Raw genomic sequence first — 21,059 nt, 5'->3', positions numbered from 1 at the left:
AAGTGAAAAAGAGCAATTGAAGTAAAAAAGAACACTGGGTACCTTTGTCTGTTTGTTTGTTTGTTTTCTTCCCCTATTTTTCTACTCATCCATCCGTAAACTAGACAAAATGGAGTGTGGTCCTTATGGCTTTCCCAATCCCATTGTCACCCCTCATAAGCTACATTTTTATAGAATTGTCTTCAAGATTCATGGGTTCTGGGTTGTAGTTTGATAGTTTCAGGTATCCACCACCAGCTACCCCAATTCTTTAGAACCTAAAAAGGGTTGTCTAAAGTGTGCGTAAGAGTGTCCACCAGAGTGACCTCTCGGCTCCTTTTGGAATCTCTCTGCCACTGAAGCTTATTTCATTTCCTTTCACATCCCCCTTTTGGTCCAGAAGATGTTCTCCGTCCCATGATGCCAGGTCTACATTCCTCCCTGGGAGTCATATTCCACGTTGCCAGGGAGATTCACTCTCCTGGGTGTCTGATCCCACGTAGTGGGGAGGGCAGTGATTTCACCTTTCAAGTTGGCTTAGCTAGAGAGAGAGGGCCACATCTGAGCAACAAAGAGGCATTTGGGAGGAGGCTCTTAGGCACAATTATAGGGAGGCCTAGCCTCTCCTTTGCAGCAACCGTCTTCCCAAGGGTAAATCCTATGGTAGAGGGCTCAACCCATCAAACCACCAGTCCCCTATGTCTGTGGTCATGTTAGCAACCATCGAGGTGGGATAGGCCAATACCCCTGCATTCTCCACAGGCTCCTCAAGGGGTCTCTACATATTTTTTTCCTTGGTTTTTTTTTTTTTTTTTTTTTTTTTTTAACTCTTTTCTTTTTTAAAATCAACTGTATGAAAAAAAATTAAAAAAACTTAAAACAAACAAACAACAACAACAAAAAACATACAATAAAAGAGCATTTCAAAGAGACCATAACAAGGGAGTCAGAAAAAGACAACTAACCTAAGATAACTGCTTTACTTCCAACATGTTCCTACTTTACCCCAAGAAAGTTACCTAATATAGCAACATTTCTGTGAACTTGTTCCTACTATAGCCATCAGAAATTAACAGACCATAGTCATTCCTGGGCATCCCCAGAACGTTAAATAGCTTATCTGTTCTTCTTGGATTATTGTTCCCCCTTCCTTAATTGCTCTCTATTGCTAGTTCCCCTACATTCTACATTATAAACCATTTGTTTTACATTTTTCAAAGTTCTTTTTTAAAAAAACCCAAGAGCAGCTGCAGATACAGCAGCAAGAACACACAGTGAAGCACGACAGGAACGGGCTGTGCAAATGCCTCAATATCTGGCATGGAAAATAGCCTTTTGTACACCCGCTGCTAATTGTCTCAGAGTGAGGAAGATAGAGGTTAGCCAAAAGGGGAAAAAATCCAAGCCCCTTGCAGCCATCTTCACAGCAGGCTGGGAGCGCTCCTGTCCGGCACGTGCACCACAGCCCAGAGACGCGCCAAGGTACCCAGTGTGACAGAAAGTGTTTCCAACAACACGAGCACACGCCACAATATTGGGCGTGGACAGTAGCCCTTAGTGCACCCACAGCTGATTGTCCCGGAGCTGGGAAGGCGGAGCAGTGCTAAAAGGAGGAAATTCACATGCCCCATTCAACTATCCTTACAGCAGGCTGGGAATGCCCCTGCACGGCCTGATGGCCCAGAACTTCCCTTGAGGGACAGCACACACTTGTGACGTAGCACAGCTGTCCCTCAGCAGAGGCCCTAAGAAGGGCACGATTGGGAAGAGGGACCCACTTGAAAATCCCAGGGACCATACACCAATAACAAGGACTTGTGGGTCAGCGGCAGAGACAATCTGTGATGAGACTGAACTGAAGGTTTAGACTCTTGGAACAGCCTTAAATCTCCGGGAACACCCAGGAGGTTTGATTATTAAAGCTGCCCTGCCTCCCTGACTGCTCAGACACATGCCCTACATTCAGGGCGGACAGCACCAACAACACACCCAAACTTGGTGCACCAATTGAACCCCACAAGAATCGGACCACCACAAACCACAAAGACAAAGTTGGGGAGAACTGACTTGAGGGGAATAGGTGATTCGTGGATGCCATCTGCTGGTTAGTTAGAGAAAGTGTACGCCACCGAGCTGTAGATCTGACAAATTAGAGACCGGTGATTCAATAATCCTTCATATCCTAAAAGAACTCTATCAAGTAAAGCAAATGCCAAGAGGCCAAAAACAACATAAAATTTTAAAGCATGTGATAAAACCAGATGATATGGAGTACCCAAACCCAAACACCCAAATCGGAAGATAAGAGGAGACACAGTACTTGGAGCAATTAATCAAAGAACTAAAGACAAACAACGAGAGCATGCACAGGATATAAAGGACATGAAGAAGAGCATGGCACAGGATATAAAGGACATGAAGAAGACCCTAGAAGAGCATAAAGAAGAAATTGCAAGATAAATAAAAAAATAGGTGATCTTATGGAAATAAAAGAAAACTGTTGACCAAATTAGAAAGAGTCTGGATACTTACAGTACAAGACTAGAGGAAGCTGAACAATGGATCAGTGACCTCGAGAACCACAGAATGGAAAATGAAAGCACAAAAGAAAGAATGGGGAAAAAAATCGAAAATATCGAAATAGATCTCAGGGATACGATAGATAAAATAAAACATCCAAATTTAAGACTCATTGGTGTTCCAGAAGGGGAAGAGAAGGGTAAAGGTCTAGAAAGAGTATTGAAAGAAATTGTTGGGGAAAACCTCCCAAACCTTCTACACAATATAAATACACAAAGCATAAATGCCCAGGGAACTCCAAATAGAATAAATCCACATAAACCCACTCCATGACATATTCTGATCAGACTGTCAAATATGGAAGAGAAGGAGCAAGTTCTGAAAGCAGCAAGAGAAAAGCAGTTCACCACATACAAAGGAAACAACATAAGACTAAGTAGTGACTACTCAGTGGCCACCATGGAGGCGAGAAGAGAAAAATTTGAAATTCTGAGAGAGAAAAATTTCCAACCAAGACTACTTTATTCAGCAAAACTCTCCTTCAAATTTGAGGGAGAGCTTAAATTTTTCACAGACAAACAAATGCTGAGAGATTTTTCTAATGAAAGACCTGCCCTACTTCATATACTGAAGGGAGCCCTACCGATGGAGAAACAAAGAAAAGACATATAGAGAAATTTAACAGACATATATAGAACATTACATCCCAAATCACCAGGACACACATTCTTCTCTAGTGATGACGGAACTTTCTCCAGAATAGTCCATATGCTGGGACATAAAACAAGTCTCAGTAAACTTTAAAAAATTGAATTTATTCAAAGCACATTCTCTGACCACAATGGAATACAAATAGAAGTCAATAACCATCAGAGACTTAGAAAATTCACAAACAGCTGGAGGTTAAAAATGAGGGGGAGATGAAAACATTCCTGGATAATCAAAAGCTGAGGAACTTCATCACCAGTAGATCAGTCCTATAAGGAATGCTAAAGGGAATTGTGTAGGCTGAAAGGAAGGGACACTAAACAACTGACTGAAACCACATGAAGAAATAAGGATTTCCAGTAAAGATCACATGGTAAATACAAATACCAATACTACTGTATTTTTGATTTGTAACTCCACTATTTACTTCCTACAAGATCTAAAAGACATAAAGTGTAATGATAAATCAGTGGTTTTGGACTCAATATAAAATATGTGATTTTTGACAAAGAACTACGTATTGGTGGGGGAATGGAGGAGTATAGGAACATAGTTTATGTGTCCTGTTGAAGTTAAGTTGGTATCAAAGAAAACAAGATTGTTATAGATTTAAGATGTTAAATTGAAGCCCCACGATAAACACAAAGAAAGTATCAGAGAATATGATCATAGAGATGAAAAGTAGAGTATGGGTTATGAGAAGTGGGGGAAGAGGCATTGGGAAGTTAATAAGAAATGAGTGGGGTGAGGGGAAATTTCTAGTAATGGATGGTGGGAAGGTGATGGCATTGCAACAATGTGAATGTGTTTAATTCCACTAATGGGATGCTTGGGAGGTGTTGGAATGGGAAGATTTATGCTGTGTATATGTTTCCACAATTAAAAAAAAAAAAGACAGTCTAAATAGATAATGACAATTAAATGCCAAGGATGATCCTGGATGGGATCTGAGTATGGAGGAGAGGAGGCTCAAAGGGACACAGTTGAGACATAAGAAAAAAATGAAATATAGAATATAAGCTTTGTATCAATGTTGAATTTCTTAAGCTGCGCTTAACGTGATTGCATAAATGAATGTTCTTATTCATGGGAAATGTATATGTGAATTATATTGTTTGTTCAAGGATGTGTGCAGCTTGCTCTCATATGTTCAGAAGACAGAGCAATAGATGATGGATGATAGGGAGGGAGGGTGGGGAAGAAAGAAATGGTAGAGTGACAGGATATTAAAGTTGGTGGATCTGGGGTATCGGTGGAGGGGGGTTAGGGTATGCTGGAGTTCTGTGTGTGGGGTTTGAATTGTTTTTGCAACTGTTCCTGTAAGTTTGAATTTATTTCAAAATAAAATTCAAAAAGGAAAAAGGGTGATCTCATCATTTTTCCATCAATTATATTATCTTGTTTGTAGAACTCCAAGTTATATTTATTTGTCGACTGTTTACTTTCAGTATGTAAACATGTTTTAAATATTTGTTTTTTTAATCATTAGAAATAAAACCTAACAAAAATGTAATCTTCCTTTTGATTTGTATGTCCTAGTTAATAATCTAATCTATTATTTCACAGCCACAGTTCTGAAAAGCATATTTTATACTGATTATCTTCACTTCCTTGTATTTTCTATTGCTTCTTCAATCACTGTACTTTGGCTTCTCTGCTTTCATACCACTGAAAATTGCCCTTGTTAGGTGATGTAGGTACACAGCCTGGCACAGAAGTACCAAATTCACTGGGTATCTTTCAGTTTTTTCTTGGAGTCTTTTGGCAGTAAATTCTCTTTAATACACCTTCAAACTTTTTACTTAGTTCCTTTGAAACCATTACCTTCTTGCTAGTTTTTAAGCCAGTCTGTTTTTTTTAATTCAGTTTATTGAGATATATTCACATACCCTACAATCATCCACAGTGTACAATCAGTTAGTTGTTCACAGTACCATCATATAGTTGTGCATTCATCACCAAAATCAATTCTTGAACATTTTCATTACTCCAAAAAAAAAAAGGAATAAAAACACAAGTAAAGAACACCCAAAACATCCCATCCCCCATTCCCCCTATTTTTTCATTTAATTTTTGTTCTCATTTTTCTATTCATCTGTCCATACACTGGATAGACAGAGTGTGAGCCACAAGGTTTTCACAGTCACACAAGTCACAAAATGTAAGCTACATAGTTATATAATCATCTTCAAGAATCAAGGTCACTGGGTTGGAGTTCAACAGCTTTGGGTATTTCCCTCTAGCCATTCCAACACACTGAAAACTAAAAAGGGGTTTCTATATGGCACATAAGAATGCCCTCCAGAGTGACCTTTTGACTCCATTTGAAATCTCTCAGCCACTGAAACTTTATTTTGTTTCATTTCTCTTCCCTCTTTTGGCCAAGCAGACTTTCTCAATCCCATGATGCCGGATCCAGACTCATCCTCATGAATCATGTCCCACATTGCCAGGGAGATTTACATCCCTGGGAGTCATGTCCCACGTATAGGGGAGGGCAGTCAGTTTACCTGCCAAGTGGGCTTGGAGAGAAAGGCCACATCTGAGCAACAAAAGAGATTCTCTGGGAGTGACTCTCAGGCACAGTTATAAGTAGGCTTAGCTTCTCCTTTGCAATAAGAAGCTTCCTAAGGGCAAGTCCCAAGATCAAGGGACTAAATTGGTAGTCCTCAATGTTAGTGAGAATATCAGTAATAACCCAGTTTAAGCCACTCTCTTGATCTCCTCTTCCTCCTCCTGCAGTTGAAAGGTTTCTGGCGTTGCAATTTGTACATAGCTTCACTGCATTGATCACTGTAACACATATTGTTTTCACAACAGAATATTTGTACATAGCTTCACTGCAGTGGTCACTGTAACACATATTGTTTTCTCAACAGAATATCTTTGAAGACCGAGACCTTAGGTGTTTTCATTGTTTCTCCAGCAGCTAGCCTAGTATTTGGCATATAACATACATCGTATAGATGTGTTCATTGAATATGATTATGCTGATGGTTTTGGCACTCCCGTATTGAATCCAGGCAGATGCCGATTTCCTTAGCCTTCTCTTCTACATTGCAAAATTGAGCACATCAGTATTTGATTTTTGTGTGTTTCTTCCTAAGTTCATAGTGTGCTGATTGGAAGACTCAGTTATCACTCTGGCCCTGCCAACTGAGTTTCGGTAGCCCCTGGTCCCTGCACTCCGAGGGGCCATCAGGGTGCACCTGCAGGAAAGGAGGGGAAGCGTGCATCCTTGGGTCACTCATAGCTCCTGGGGCGGCCTGAGCTTCTCAGGGACAGCATTACTGAGGCTGCTTCAGGTGGGCGAGGGGAAGGTTTGGGTTTCAGCGTGCTGTAAGGAATGTTTCTGATGTCTCTAGTAGTTGGTGTGGATGACTACAGCTCAGAGTCTGATGTGGTTATTATACCTTCAGCCCTGGACTTTGTCTCACAAGATGAAATGTTGACACCCCTGGGGAGACTGGACAAGTATGCTGCAAGTGAGAACGTGTTTAACAGGTATGTTGTATGCTCTTTTCATGAATGTGGAAGTGGAAGGGTAATTTTATTACATTAATTTCAATAGGGAAAATACGATTACCCAGTTTAAGTGGCTGTTATGAAAATGTGCAGTCTGAGGTGCCAAGTTTTATTAATAATTACAGACCTCCTGCTTTATTGTTTACTCCTTGAAACCATTGCTTTTTTGCCATTTAGCATAATTTTGGTATTTGTGGGTTGATTGTTAGGGGATATATGGTTCTTCCCACAGATGATGTGCTGAACCTACCATATGCTGGATGATGCCCAAGGGGCTGGGGACTCAGCGGGGACCACAGCCAGCACCTTCCTAGTGCGCTGTCTCCCACCGCAGACCCCAGACCTCCTCTATCGGACATTCCTGGAAAATAAAAAGTCGTTGGTCAGAATACTGGGGTATAGATGTACAAAGCTCGTATTAGTAGAGAAATGTGAAGATTACATTTTGTGTAATGAAGAATGAGTATATTTTCTCATTGTTGGTATAATCAAAGGATAAGTGTTTGGAATGAATTTTCATTGACCTTAGAAATTTGCCAAGTTAATTAGCTAAAGATTGGAAAAATGTTTTAGCAGGCACTCAATCTCATCTTATTAAAATAAAATCTCTACTGGCATTTGTCACTTAAGAAATTGTGTGCTTAATATATGTTTTAGAATGTAATAAGAAAAAATTTTCTTCTAAAGTATGTGAATTCTGCCAAGATTCTAAATGTTAACTATTGATGCCTCTGAACATTTTATAATTTTCTCTTTCTGCATAGACAAATGGTGGCCCGGAGTTTGCTGGATACACTGAGGGAAGTCAGCAATGATGAAAGAGATTGTATTGCTGTTTTGGAAAGAATTAGCAGATTAGCTGATGATTCAGGTATATGTTTATGCAGAGAAAGTAAACTTACCCTGTTTCTACAAAGATTTCCCTTAGTAAATTTGTCTTTCTAAAAACTAAAGAAAAATTTAGTGTGATATGAGAAAATAGTAAGATTTCCTCAATAAATTATAAATTCCACCAGTAACAACAAGGAAAAAAAAAACCTATTACTAAGACTGGAACATTTACAGTGGGTCCTATTATGTTTAATTTGGGAAATTTATCATGAAAACAAATAACAGTGTTTTGCATCATGTATGTTAAAATTTCAGGATTAATAAAAACTTAAAAAAATAATTTAGAATAAATCAAATGGGGTGAGGGGAGTAGGTTGTAAATTTTTAGCAAATATAAAATGCTTTCTATATGCTGTCTCATAAAAATTGTTAAAATCACCCTTTTGCAAAACTAAAGCTGGTTGGTCTCTATGTGAAGATAGGATTTGAGGCTTAGAAAATGTTGATATTAATGTTAAGTTTGAAGCACATTTTTATATTTGATTTCAGAAACAGTTCAAAAATACATTTTTTTTCTTAAACTCATGGTATCTCTTTATTACAGACGCATTATTTTTCAGTCTCTTATTTAATTATTTTTGGCAAGTCAAGAAGTCTCATCTTTTAATTTTTAGATAAGCTAATCATTTGTTAAGCAATTCAGTTTATGGCTATTTACATAAGCCTTAAATATTTTTGCTTTCTTATAGGGTAGAAAGAACATTTGTATGCTGACTACTAATCTGTATATGATAATATATATGATGGCATTCTGTATACATAGTTGCTTATGTATATGCTTGTTCCAGAGTGGTTTTAAGAGGATCTCATTAAGTATAATTTTCACTTTTATTTTTTTATTTATCAGAAATATAACTATTTAACAAATCTGTGGCTCTGTTGCAGTTTATTGTGGATTTTCCATGTTTAGTAGAGACATAGATACTGTTTAAAGAAATATTTGAGTTTATTTTAATGTAAACTACATGTGTGTTATTCCTCCTTTTTACCATTTCTAGAGCTGTTTTATATATGTATATTTAAAGTGCATTCTCAAGTTGTTAAGCTCATGAGAAATGTCTCTCTCGCCATTTACACTTTCCACTCTTTCCATAAAAATAAAACAGTGCACACTCTATGCCTGGTTCTAGATCAGGTGCTATAACAGTTACTAAGAGAAATAAGAATTCTTGCCATTGAATTAACCGTTTAGTGAATGCAAACAGCATGTAAACAGTAAATTATAATAGGGAGGATTGGGGCTAACTTCAAACATTAGTGACATTTGCGTTGGGTGTGATAGAGGGATGGGTTACTGAGAGGGAAAGGGCACACACTCAAGAGTTCAAGATAATGGCCAGTGGTGACGAGTTTGCTGAGTCTGCAGAATTTAGAAAAATGAGGCTGTTCAGTAAGGGAGGCGAGGGCTAGACTGCAGAGGCTTGTAATGTGCCGTGCTAAGAGAGTGCATTTTCTGTGATTTAGAACGATCATAGCAATACGATTGACTTGATGAAGAAGGTGGGTGATAGGAAGACTAGATGGGAGGCTGAAGTATGAGTCTTTGGAGAGAAATTGGGCTGAGGAGATTCCAGAGCTGTTGTGAGGCATGAAGGGAGTGAAGGAAGAGGGAGGGATGGCCTAAGATTCTAACTTGGTAGCCTGGATTGATTGTGACCTTGTTCCAGTAAGATAAAGACTATTGAAAACTACGTAACTCTTAGTTAATAAATATATCCATCCTCCTAAACAAAGAAGTAGCTTAGAACTTTTAAGTCTTATCTTTTATTTAAATTTTTTCTCTGAGATTTATCATTCCCAGTATTTTATATAATAAATGCTTATTTAGAATTATTACTAAATTTTCCAGTTTTTTTCCTCATCATTGTATCATTTATCTTATTCTTTCTTGTTTCAATTTCTTCTCTCTGAAAGATAATCTAATGACAAAGGTCTGGCTCCGACCTACCTATCCCCTTTCTTTTGTCCGAAGATGCTTTTATTTCACTCTTATTCTTAAGTGATCATTCATCTAAGTGTAGAAATCTAGTTGATAGTTTAATATTATTTCACTGTCTTCTTACTGCTGTTGTTACTATTAAGAAGTCTGCCAGAAAGTTTGTCTTTGTATGTTATTTGGTTTTTCCTGACTGCTTTTAAGATCTCCCTTGATCTGCAGTTTCACCGTCATGTGTTTAGACAGGGTATTTGCTTTCATTTATTCTACTCAGGCTTTGCCCACTTCTTGAATTTGAAGATTCTTGTCTTTCCCTCAGTTATGGGGAATGATCTGTCTTCAACATTTCAAATATTGCTTCCCCTTCATCTCAGTGTCTTTTTCTTGTGTTAAATTTTTTTTTTTCTTTAATAGGTATTTATTACATGGTTCTGAACATAGAACTGTTAGATAAATGAATTGTATATTCCATGGCTGTTCTCAGTTTTAATCCTTTATCTCCCATCTGCCTTTGGGTAATTTCTCCCAGCAAAGTATGTGCCACCAAAGTCGAACCTGCCCTCTGGCCTGTTGAATTCTTCATTTCAGTTAACTCCATTTTTCATTTTAAGAATCTTATAATGTGGGGAACAGTCTTCCATGTTGCCTGAGCTGTATCTAGGGTGGTGGCTTGGAACGCTAAGCCACAGGCCTGCATGGGACGCCATGCAGGCCCACCCTGTAAAGATATGTGTCTTGTGACTATGACGGCAACATTTACCATTGTCCTAAACCTAGATTGTTCCTTCTGATATGCAACAGGATGTAAACATAGGTATCTGGTGGGTTCTTCCGAGCCTGAGGACATTTAGCATATACTCTCTTATCTTCTGAAATAAATAACTGGAGCAGAGGTGCATTATCGTCCACTTAGCACGAGATGCAGTGGGCCCCCTGCTCCCTTAGTTCTTAACTTTGTGTCTGTGTCTCATTCCTGTGCCGCCCTGTCAGCAACATTATATATTTTGTTTTCAAGTCGTCTTGGTTTTCTTTCACTATTATCGTACTCTTTTCTCAGTTACATTTCCTTTTATTATGTCTTTAGAATGTTTAAAACGATTGTAAACTCTAGAGATTTATTATAAAGGCTGAAGTTATTGTTATAATCCTTCTATTATGCATTAATTAATCCTTTTACTACTTAGGGACCATTTGTCTTTTTTCATAGTTTTGGATTAGGAGCTCATATTTAGTGGGTTTTCATGGGAATTTGGTATTTTGTTCAGCCATCATTGTGGGATTGTCCCTCAAGTGGTTTTGAATCCAAGTTCGTTAACAAGGAGGAGTTATTTTGTCTTAATTTTGTGTGTGTATGTGTGTGTGTGTGTATGTTGGCCTGGAGAGGGGCAGTTCTCTATGCCTGGATGTAGAAATTTGAAGCCTAGACCAGTTCCAAATATATACCCAGGGTTTCAGAAATAACATATTTGCAACAGATTTCTTCTTGTTCTGTTAATATGGAATATAACACATTTCTGAAGCACATGAAATGCAATTGTGTGCCTCAGTGAAATAGCACAAAATGAATGTCCAGGGTAGTTGGTATTCAGATCAAGAAATAGAACTAGCGGCCTGGAACCCTCAGTGCACTTCCTAATTTCTGTCCCATACCACGTGACCTAAAACTGTAGATTAGTTTACCTGTGCGAACTTTATAAGGAACCACACTGAATGTATTGTTTTGAACTGGCTTCTTTATACAGGATGTATGTACTTTGTATAAAATGAGTTCTTAATTCTCATTCGCAGGACTTATGGTCTAAAAAATGGCCATGAGCACTGAATTAGTGAATACTGAACCGTTGCTCCTAGGGGAAACATCAAGTTAGGTTTCTAGCTTCAGGGCACAATATTTCATCCACTGAGCAGTAGATAACCTTGTTTTGTGTGAGTTTCTGATTGAACATACCTTGTATCTTTCGGTTCCTCCTAAAATTAGCATATGATGATTCTCTGGTAAATTCTCTGTTCCCCAGCCTTTTTTAGAGGATGCCCCATTTAATTCCATCCAGAAACACTTTCGTTGCCTTCAGAACATTTTAGGGCAACATTTAAACACAGCCTCTGAACATGAATTTATGTACGTTTAATCGTAAATCACATTGGCGGTTCATTAAATAAAGTGTTGATTCATTAATATTCAACTCATGGCCAATAGCACTGTAACTCAGGCCTGAACAAAGCTAATCTAACACATGTGTTTTCTCCATAAGGCATGTCACAGCCTCCTTATACTTAGGAATACTAGGCTGCGCTTGGGGGCCATTGCAAACAGTGAAATCACCAACAAAAAGCACAAAAATGGGACAACGTGGCAGTAAATATACTGCTAAAAGGATGCTTATTTACAGCATGAGAGCTGAAACAAGAAGGCAGAATGTCGCCTTGTTTGACCTCAGCTAGGAACATGCGTGTCGGGTAACACAAATTGTTTGCTGTTCTCAGTAAGTCTGTGAATGACTGCAAAAGTGTCATGAATATTTATTTTGGGGTTCAGATTAAGTTTAGTGAGCAGGCAAGTTTGCAAATGTAGAATCTGCAAATAATGAGGATCTACTGTATTTCTGAAATACGTCTTGTTGCTTTGGCTTTATTTTATTGAGTTTTTTTGTTATACAGTCATCTGTTCTGTGAATATACTGCAATATATTTATCCATTGTTCTGTTGCTGGACATATGGGTTTCTTCCAGCTTTAGGCTGCTGACACAGCTGTGGGTGTCAGAGTCTCTTGGGGCAGATGTGGACCCATTTCTGTGGTGTACCCTTGGGAATGGAGTTACTGTGTCATAGGGTGTGCAGCACTCATATTCAATGGATATGCCACAGAGTTCTGCAAAGTAGTAGAACAAGGTGGAGTCCCACAGTCTACAAGAACTCTTGTTTCACATGTTCACCAACACTTGCTTATTTTAAGTTTTGCCAATGAGGCTGGGTGGGTGTGTAATAAATACTATCACTGTGGCTTTAATTGACATTTTCTTAGTGATCAGTGAAGTTGAATGCCTGGTTATATGCTTATTGGCTATTCGGGTAGCCTCTTTTTTTGAAGTGTCTGTTCAAGTCTCCTGCCCTTTTTTTTTTTTTTTTTTTTTAAATAATCTTTTAACAGATTTGCAGGAATTTTCTGTATTGTGGATCTGAGCCCTATGTTAATCTATGTATCTTTTAGGTATCTTTTCCCACTCTGTAGCTTGTCTTTTCACTCTTTAATGGTGCCTTTTGAAGAAGAGAAGTTCTTTTCTTTTATAGGTAGAGCTATTTGTGTACTTAAGAAATATTTTCCTACTTCAAAGTAATGAATATTTTCTTCATATTATCTAATCTAAAAGGTTTAGTGCTTTTGTTTTTCACATTTAGATCTATATTCCACCTGGAATTTACTCTTGTGTATGGTATGAAGTTGGGGCAGGTTTCATTTGGTTTGTTTCATTTTTTAAAATATGGGCACCCTATTCCTGGCACCATTTAATTTGAAAGACCATCTTTCCCCATTGCTCTGTACTGATACCTTTTAATAGATCAGTTGTCCATATGATTATGGGTCTGTTTTGGAACTCTGTTTTGTTCCTTTTGGGCTATTTGCCTAAGCAGGGCTTTGAAGAAAGAAAGAAAAGTTGCTGAGTTCATTCTTTTTTTTTAAAATACAATTTTATTGCGATATAATCACATAACATACAATCGTTGAAAGTGTACAATCAGTTGTTCACAGTATCCTCGTATAGTTGTGCATTCACCACCACAATCAAACTTTGAACATTTTCATTATCCAAAAAATAAAATAAAGATTAAAATAAAAAAGAACATCCAAAACATCCATCCCCCCTCCTTCCCCATTGTTCATTTACTTTTTTTAAAATACAGTTTAATTGAGGTATGTTCACACTCTATAGTCATCCACGGTGTACAATCAGTTATTCACATTTGTGCATTCATCACCAGAATCAATTTTTGAACCTTTTCCTTACTCCAAAATAAAAATAAGAGCAAAAAAGAACACCTAAATCTTTCCATCCCCTCTGACCCATCCTATTCTTCATTTAATTTTTGTCCCCATTTTTCCACTCGTCTGTCCATACACTGGATAAAAGGAGTGCATGCCAAAAGTTTTTCACAATCACACAGTCACGCTGTGTAAGCTACATAGTTATACAATCATCTTCAAGAATCAAGGTCACTGGGTTGCAGCTTGACAGCTTCAGGTATTTCCCTCTAGCCATTCCAACAACTTGGAATGGCTAGTGTGCTGACTTCATTCTTGACTGAAAGTGTAATTTGCTTTCTCCTTTTCCTTCAAAAAGTTATCTAAGTGAGCAGGTCAGTGTTGGCCTAGGAAATTGAGGTTCAATGAAGAAGAGTAGAAGCCTGTATGTCTACTGTTTTGTTTTGCTTTTAAATTGGGATTTTATTCTTCAAAACAGAAGCACTCCATTTTATTCAAATGCTGTCTAACTTCAAAGGGTACAACAGTGTACTAGAAATTCTAAATGCTAGTCTGTTGACTAGATTCTTAGCTTTTATCATTCTAGTATGTTTTCTACTCATTAGCTACATTACTTTCTGTTGGTTTAATTCTAAAGTTCCCCTGGAATACCTTCATGCATGTTTACTTTAAGGTAACTATAATCACACGACGTTGATAGGAACCCAACTTCTAAGTAGATCCGATGTGATGACTCATTCCTGATAATCCATCATGTCTGTATATGTTTTAGCCACTTGTGTTTCTTCTATGAGTTGCCTGTTCATATCCTTATTTGCTTTCTTTTATTGAACAATGAAGTCTTTGTAGATCCTAGTTATTAACTTTGTCATATAGTACATATAGTTTCTCCCAGGCTGTTTTGCCTTTGAACTGAGTGTGGAATCTGTTGCCTCTATTGATGTTTTATTAAGTGAAATTAGTTGGCCTTATAATTGGTTTCTGGGTTTTGTTCGCTTTGGAAGGGCTTTCTGCCTCAAGAATGGAATATATATATATATATATTATGTTCTAGTGGTTTTGATTTATTTATTTATTTATTGTGGTGACTGTTTTTGGTCTTTTAAAAATAGTTTAGAATTTTATTTCACCCAGAATTTATGTATGGTGTGCTGTAAAAATCTTATCTTTTATTCTGACATAGCTAGCTGGTTTTCCTACCATTGTTTATTGGACTGTTCATCTTTTTGGTACCCAGAGACTTGAAATGGCATATTTCGTACATTCAGATTTGCCATCCACAAGTGAGTTTTTCCAGGTTTTTTTAAAAATCTGTCTCCTTTAGCATTTATTCACCCTTTTTAGTCTTGGTTTATAACTATAAATCCTACTAATATTCAGTCATTGGTTAAATTGAGATTGGTTAAATGTATTGTTCAGTGGCATTAATTTCATTTACAGTGTTGTATTCCACTCCCATCTATTACCAGAGTTTTTCATCACCCAAAACACCAATTCTGTGCCTATTAAGCAATAACGCCACATTCCTCCAGCTCCTGGTAACCTTTACTGTTCTCTCTCTCTTTCTCTCTTTCTCTGTCTCCCTGTCTTTATCTCCTTTAATTTGCTTATTCTAGATATTTCATATAACTGGAATCGTACAACATGTGCCCTTTTGTATCTGGTTTATTTCACTTAGCATAATGTCTTCAAGGTTGATCTATGTGGCAGCATTAAAATGAACTTCATTTCTTTTCATGGCTAAATAATATTCCATTGTTATATACCACATTTTGTTTATCCTTTCATCTCTGGATAGATATCAGTTATTTCTACCTTTTGGCACTTGCAAGGATATTCTTAAATAGTTGAAAGTGTACAGATAAGACCCTATTAAAGTATCTGTAAAGTGTAAAGATCAGATAAAGTATGCAGTTTCCACCACAATATGGCACGGTTCATTCTTTCTCAGAAATGAAAGCATACTAGGTGCATCCTATGAATGATAGAAGCTTGGGATGTTATGCTAAGTCCTCCTTTCACTCTTGGGGTCCCCTGTATACATTTGTGAAGAGCATTGCAGAGTTACAGAACAGTTTTGTAAGTGGTCTTGATGCTTAGGACAAAAGTCCAAAGCCTTCCTAAATAGTCTCAAGCCTAGGTAAAGATTTTACTTTCTTTGAAGAATTTGTTTGCTCACATTTCTGTTATCTTAACAGAACCAACTGTGAGAGCAGAGCTGATGGAACAGGTGCCTCATATTGCATTGTTTTGTCAAGAAAACCGGCCTTCAATCCCATATGCTTTTTCCAAATACTTACTACCCATTGTGGTTAGATATCTCGCAGATCAGAATAACCAGGTAAGAATTCCATTTGCATATTCTCCAAGAAAGGCTATGTGATGTAATGTCTGTAGAATGGCCTAGCTTAAGTGGTCTCACTTAATTCGTTTCTCTTCTTTGACTTCATTATTCCATGTTTTAAAAATGGCAATTTTTTTTATTAGACAAGATGTGTTGTGAGTGTGCAAACCTAGGTTTCTTTAATGCCATTTTAGACCATGCCTAGGAACTACATTCACCTGGTACCCTCAGAGGTATCCCTCAAAATGTGTTTTATTTTGTTAGATGTCTTTTATTAGGATGACTTTTATGTTCTACTTCATCTGTCATAACACAGTTTTACCAGGTTCTGTCTTTGCAGTAGTTGAAGGAAATAACTACAACTCTTTATTTGCAAGGTTTTGCCAGTTATGAATCTGTTTAAGCAGAGATAAGAAGTCTTTGCATTTATAAACATCAAGGGGTTGAGTTTTGTTCCATCATCTACTTACTTCCCTTATACTGTTCCTTTTTTTCGCTAGGTGAGAAAAACGAGTCAGGCAGCTTTGCTGGCTTTGCTGGAGCAGGAGCTAATTGAGCGATTTGATGTGGAGACCAAAGTATGCCCAGTCCTCATAGAACTAACGGCTCCAGATAGCAATGACGATGTGAAAACCGAAGCTGTGGCTGTGAGTAGTGTGTGATTTTTCCATTTAGGCAAAACGTGGCTGTCTTGACTAATACAGGATACAGGTGCAGTGGGGTTTTATCACGTAGTTTTTAAAGTAGTTGCAAATCACTGAACTTGAAATGTAATTCAGGGCTAGTGAGGGACATGGGGTTTACAAGGGAAAAGGGGTGTCTCCTGGGCTCTGAGAAAGCAAGAAACTCAACAGAAAAAGGAAGTAACGTAAATACATTATTACGTTCAAAATGGAAAAATAAGGTGGGGAAATAACCAGAGCAGTTTAAAAAAAACCTGTGCTGAATGAAAAAACATTTGAACTCCCTCAGGGTGCTACTGGACACTTTTCTAGGCACTGTATAAACACAGCGGAAATTAATAGTAATAATGCCTGGCTCCTGCCTTTGACACTGCGGTCTTTGGGCGGGAATAGCCAGGTAAGTAATTTTACTATGACGTATGATAGAAATGATGATTATTAGAAGAATATACAGACTGTTAAGACGTGATGCACATTAAGTCAAGTACAATAGTTTTGTGTTATCTGACATGGCAAGGAAATATTCCAGCTATTTAATAGTCACCATAAATAGGGCATAAATTAGAACATAGTCACATCTGTTGCAATTCACGTCTGTGGTTCCTGCGTTCAGATGGTAAGAATTCTGATAAATTAGAAAAGTGATAAAGCCATCTGAAAATTTATTCGAATCTGTTTGGATAGTGAGAGTTCAAATAGTGAGTTGTACTTCTAACCATATGCTTAAAGAAAATGTAAACACCAAATAATATAAGCTCATCTTTATTGATAGAAAAAAAATTCCATCAAAATTTGTGGTGGGATGAATGAGATAATCTCCTCAGTTCCTTCCACTGAGGAATTCTTTGGTTCCATTATTTTAATTTTGGGTACTTGTATACCAGTTAATAAATTTAGATACCTGTGTTTCAGTAATTGTTTTTTTATTGAGGTGAAATTCATGTAATATGAAATTAACCATTTTAAAGCGCACAGTTCATTGGCATTTAGTACATTCCCAATGTTTGTAACTACCATCTCCAAAACATAGAAGCCGTTTTAATTTCAGTGGTTCCTCAGTAAATGAAATCAGGTTTGGCTTAACTGCTGATTTATGTTCAGCAAAGTTTAACTTGCTCCATTGCATTTTTGATAGGATTTAAAATTAGTAAAACATTGTAATAAAAATACCATATCCAGAGCTCATTGTCTTACAATTGGTTTATGTTTATTTTGTCCTTATGTTTTTCATTCCCTGGCTCCCAGTTATTCTCTGTTGGGAATAATTCTAATAAACTTGGTTATGCTAGATTGGTAAAACCAGTAGAATTTTGGATCTTTTGCTGGAGTTTGGAAATGCCTTAAAACCATATGGAGTCAAAAAACAAAACTGACTTTGGGATTTATGAGACATAGGTGCTATTTCCAGTTCTGATGGTGCTGGGACTTTGACAGAAATTGCATTGAATCTATAGATCAATTTGGGGAGAATTGCTGTCTTGACAATACTGAGTCTTCCAATCTATGAACATAGTAAACCCGTCCGTTTCTTTAAGTCTTTGATTTCTCTCATCAGTGTTTTGGTAGTTCTCAGCAGAGCTCACATTTATTTTGTTAGATTTATGTCTTAAGTTTTCATGGTTTGTAATACTATTGTAAATAATACTTTTTTAAAATGTGAGTTTCCAAGTTGTTCGTTGCTAGTAAATAGAAATACGGTTGATTTTTATATTCTGACTTTATCCTGCAAACTTCTTAAACTCGCTTATATGTTGTAGCAGCCTCTTTGTAGATTCCTGGGAATTTTCTAGGTGAACTATTGTATCTATAAATTAGAAAATTTTACTTCTTTTTTCCCGATGCCTTTTACTTCTTCTTCCTGTATTTGCATGGGCTAAGAGTGGATACAATAGCTAAATGATGACAGACCATCAAATTTCTTTCTATATTAGCAGCAAGGGGAGTTTATTTAAAAATAACATAAGGCTGGTTTTCAAATACAGTCATGGAAACTGAGGCTTTGCAAAGCAAGTACACGGTTCTGATATGCATGAGTTTCACTTAGCCTGGTATTTTGTGTGGCAAAGATTGCCTGTATATATCTGTACATACCTGTTTCCTAACAATACAGATACACTAAACCCAGATCCTTCTGACAGATAATCTTTCCCTTTGGACACTCACTGCTTATTTTCTTCTTACGGGAAAATGTTGATTTTTATTTTTTTATTTTTATTTCTTTTTTTTGCCTTTATAGTTACCAGGTAAAACAATTAAGTATTCAAGTTGAAGCTAGTAAGGTGAAACTTGGCATTTTCTGTGGGTTTACTGTGCCCTTGGTATTTATTGGATGATTTTGTTGTAAGCAATTATTATCTATTTTTCTGTTTCCTACTTGTATAAAATAAATAAGATGGAATTAAGAATCTGCTATAAATGTTTTTCTGTGACTTATGCAGTCTAATGATGCCATATTGTATTCTCTATTCTCTTAAATTATATGTATTTTTTTAAGTTAAGAAACTTAACTGAAAAAGTCTTGTGTTTTGCTCTTATTTATTTCAGATGATGTGCAAAATGGCCCCGATGGTTGGGAAGGACATCACGGAGCGCCTCATCCTCCCGAGGTTTTGTGAGATGTGCTGTGATTGCAGAATGTTTCATGTTCGGAAGGTATATCTTACAGTCGGTTGTTTTTCTGTCTAAGAACGCTTGATTCTAGTGGTTAAGGTACTGATAAATGAAATTTCAAAGATTTTTTTTAAAGAACACTATATGTAATATTTTGAAATGTCAGTGATGTTTTTGTTGTCAGGTCTGTGCTGCCAATTTTGGAGACATTTGCAGTGTGGTGGGCCAGCAAGCTACCGAGGAAATGCTGGTAAGTGCTGCAGGTGCAAAGAAGGAGGCACCACTTACACAGTCGTGTATCATGTTGGAAATGCATCATTTGCACCCAGATTGTTTTAGCGCAATGCCATGAATGTGTGTAAACCATAAAGATAATATAACCTCGATTTTAGGAGTTTACATTTCTGTAATCTGAGCCCATGAACGGTGTCTTGATAAGGTCCGTTTTTAAAACTGCAGGTAAGGGTAAGAACATCTGATCCACACCTCTGTTCAGTTCTTGGGTATTCAGAGGAATCTTCAATTTTATTGAAACTCTCCAAGTATTTTAGTGCTGTAGAATATCTACAGACATTTATTTTCAAGTGGTTAATATGTGGGACATAATATGCTTGATGCATGAATTAATATACTTGAGTTTCTGAAACCATCTGTTAGGCAAAAATTATTGTTAAGTTCACATTCAAGCTCTAGGATAATATTTGAGCTTTATTTGTTGGGAGTGTTTTGTTTTTCTTTTACATAGCTGTGTAATGAATTGGGTGGGATTTATACAAAAATTGAGTTTTAATACTAAATAGGTGTTCTACTTTTTGTTAAGGAAACCCATTATTTTCAAACACTGCAAAAGCAGCAAATAAAATAGAAGTAACTACTGAAAGCTATTTTGTCTGCTTGCCTCCTAAAACCCTGTCCTTGCACAGCTGCCCAGGTTTTTCCAGCTTTGTTCTGATAACGTATGGGGCGTCCGGAAGGCTTGTGCCGAATGCTTCATGGCGGTTTCGTGTGCAACATGCCAAGAAATCCGACGGACTAAATTGTCAGCACTGTTTATTAATTTGATCAGTGATCCTTCACGTTGGGTAGGATGTTGTTTAATTGTTTTTGTAAAATAAGACATGAGTCTTTTAAAAATATGGTTTTAAGAATCCTGTTTCTGAACTTACATAATTTAAGAAATAATTGATATTTTGGGATATGTTGCTATTGACACTGTTAGGAGTAGGCAATATAGAAAGATACTGTATTAACAATTTATATTTTTAAAAAGTTTCTTTACAAATATAAATCATGGTCATTTTAATTCTATTGAAATGATGTATTACATTCATTGATTTTCAGATCTTAGATCTTACATCCCTGGGATAAATTCCATTTGGTAATGGTGTATATTCCTTTTTATTTGTTGCTATATTTTGTTTGCTAGAACTTTGGTGAGTTTGCCTCCACATTGATAAGAGTTATTGGACTGTAGTTTTCTTTTATGATATTTTTGTCTAGTTTCTCTATTATTCTGAATTTGATATGCCATTGTCATGCCTTCCTTTACTTCTTTAATCCTGCTTTCCTTTCCTTGGCTTCTATGGAATTTTTTTTTCTTTAAATCTGACATCTGATAGTACTAGGCAATTTCTGGTGTATGGGTCATGTTTTCCTGTTTCTCTGTATACCTTGTAATTTTTTGTTGGAAACTGGACATATTAGATAATATATTGTACAACTCTGGATACCCCTGCCCCTTTTGGAGCTTTTTGTTTTTATTTGCTTGTTTTTTTTTGTTTAGTGACCAGCTGGATTATTTTTGTGCAGTCTGCTAGGTCTGTGACCTGCTCCCTGGGGAAGCTTGACTTGTCCTTTGCCTGCACTTGCCCTGGGGTGGCATG

The 21,059-nt window shown here is 37.0% G+C and overlaps 1 protein-coding gene across 1 annotated transcript in view; it reads left to right on the top strand.

Annotated features, from left to right (window-relative positions):
• The first annotated feature begins 5,841 nt into the window (after positions 1 to 5,841).
• PPP4R1 (protein phosphatase 4 regulatory subunit 1) overlaps positions 5,842 to 21,059 on the top strand; it is a 57,621-nt gene continuing 42,403 nt past the window's right edge. The window contains exons 1-7 of the mRNA XM_037805901.1: positions 5,842 to 6,711; positions 7,497 to 7,603; positions 15,738 to 15,880; positions 16,384 to 16,530; positions 19,111 to 19,218; positions 19,361 to 19,426; positions 20,100 to 20,258. Coding sequence (XP_037661829.1) covers positions 6,554 to 6,711; positions 7,497 to 7,603; positions 15,738 to 15,880; positions 16,384 to 16,530; positions 19,111 to 19,218; positions 19,361 to 19,426; positions 20,100 to 20,258 — 888 coding nt within the window. The 5' untranslated portion in view covers positions 5,842 to 6,553. The remainder of the gene's footprint in view (positions 6,712 to 7,496; positions 7,604 to 15,737; positions 15,881 to 16,383; positions 16,531 to 19,110; positions 19,219 to 19,360; positions 19,427 to 20,099; positions 20,259 to 21,059) is intronic.

This window comes from Choloepus didactylus, chromosome 16 (assembly GCF_015220235.1).
Source record: "Choloepus didactylus isolate mChoDid1 chromosome 16, mChoDid1.pri, whole genome shotgun sequence".
Classification (NCBI taxonomy): domain Eukaryota; kingdom Metazoa; phylum Chordata; class Mammalia; order Pilosa; family Megalonychidae; genus Choloepus; species Choloepus didactylus.
The sequence above is the reverse complement of the archived record's forward strand: the minus strand, read 5'-3'. Positions and strand labels throughout refer to the sequence as shown.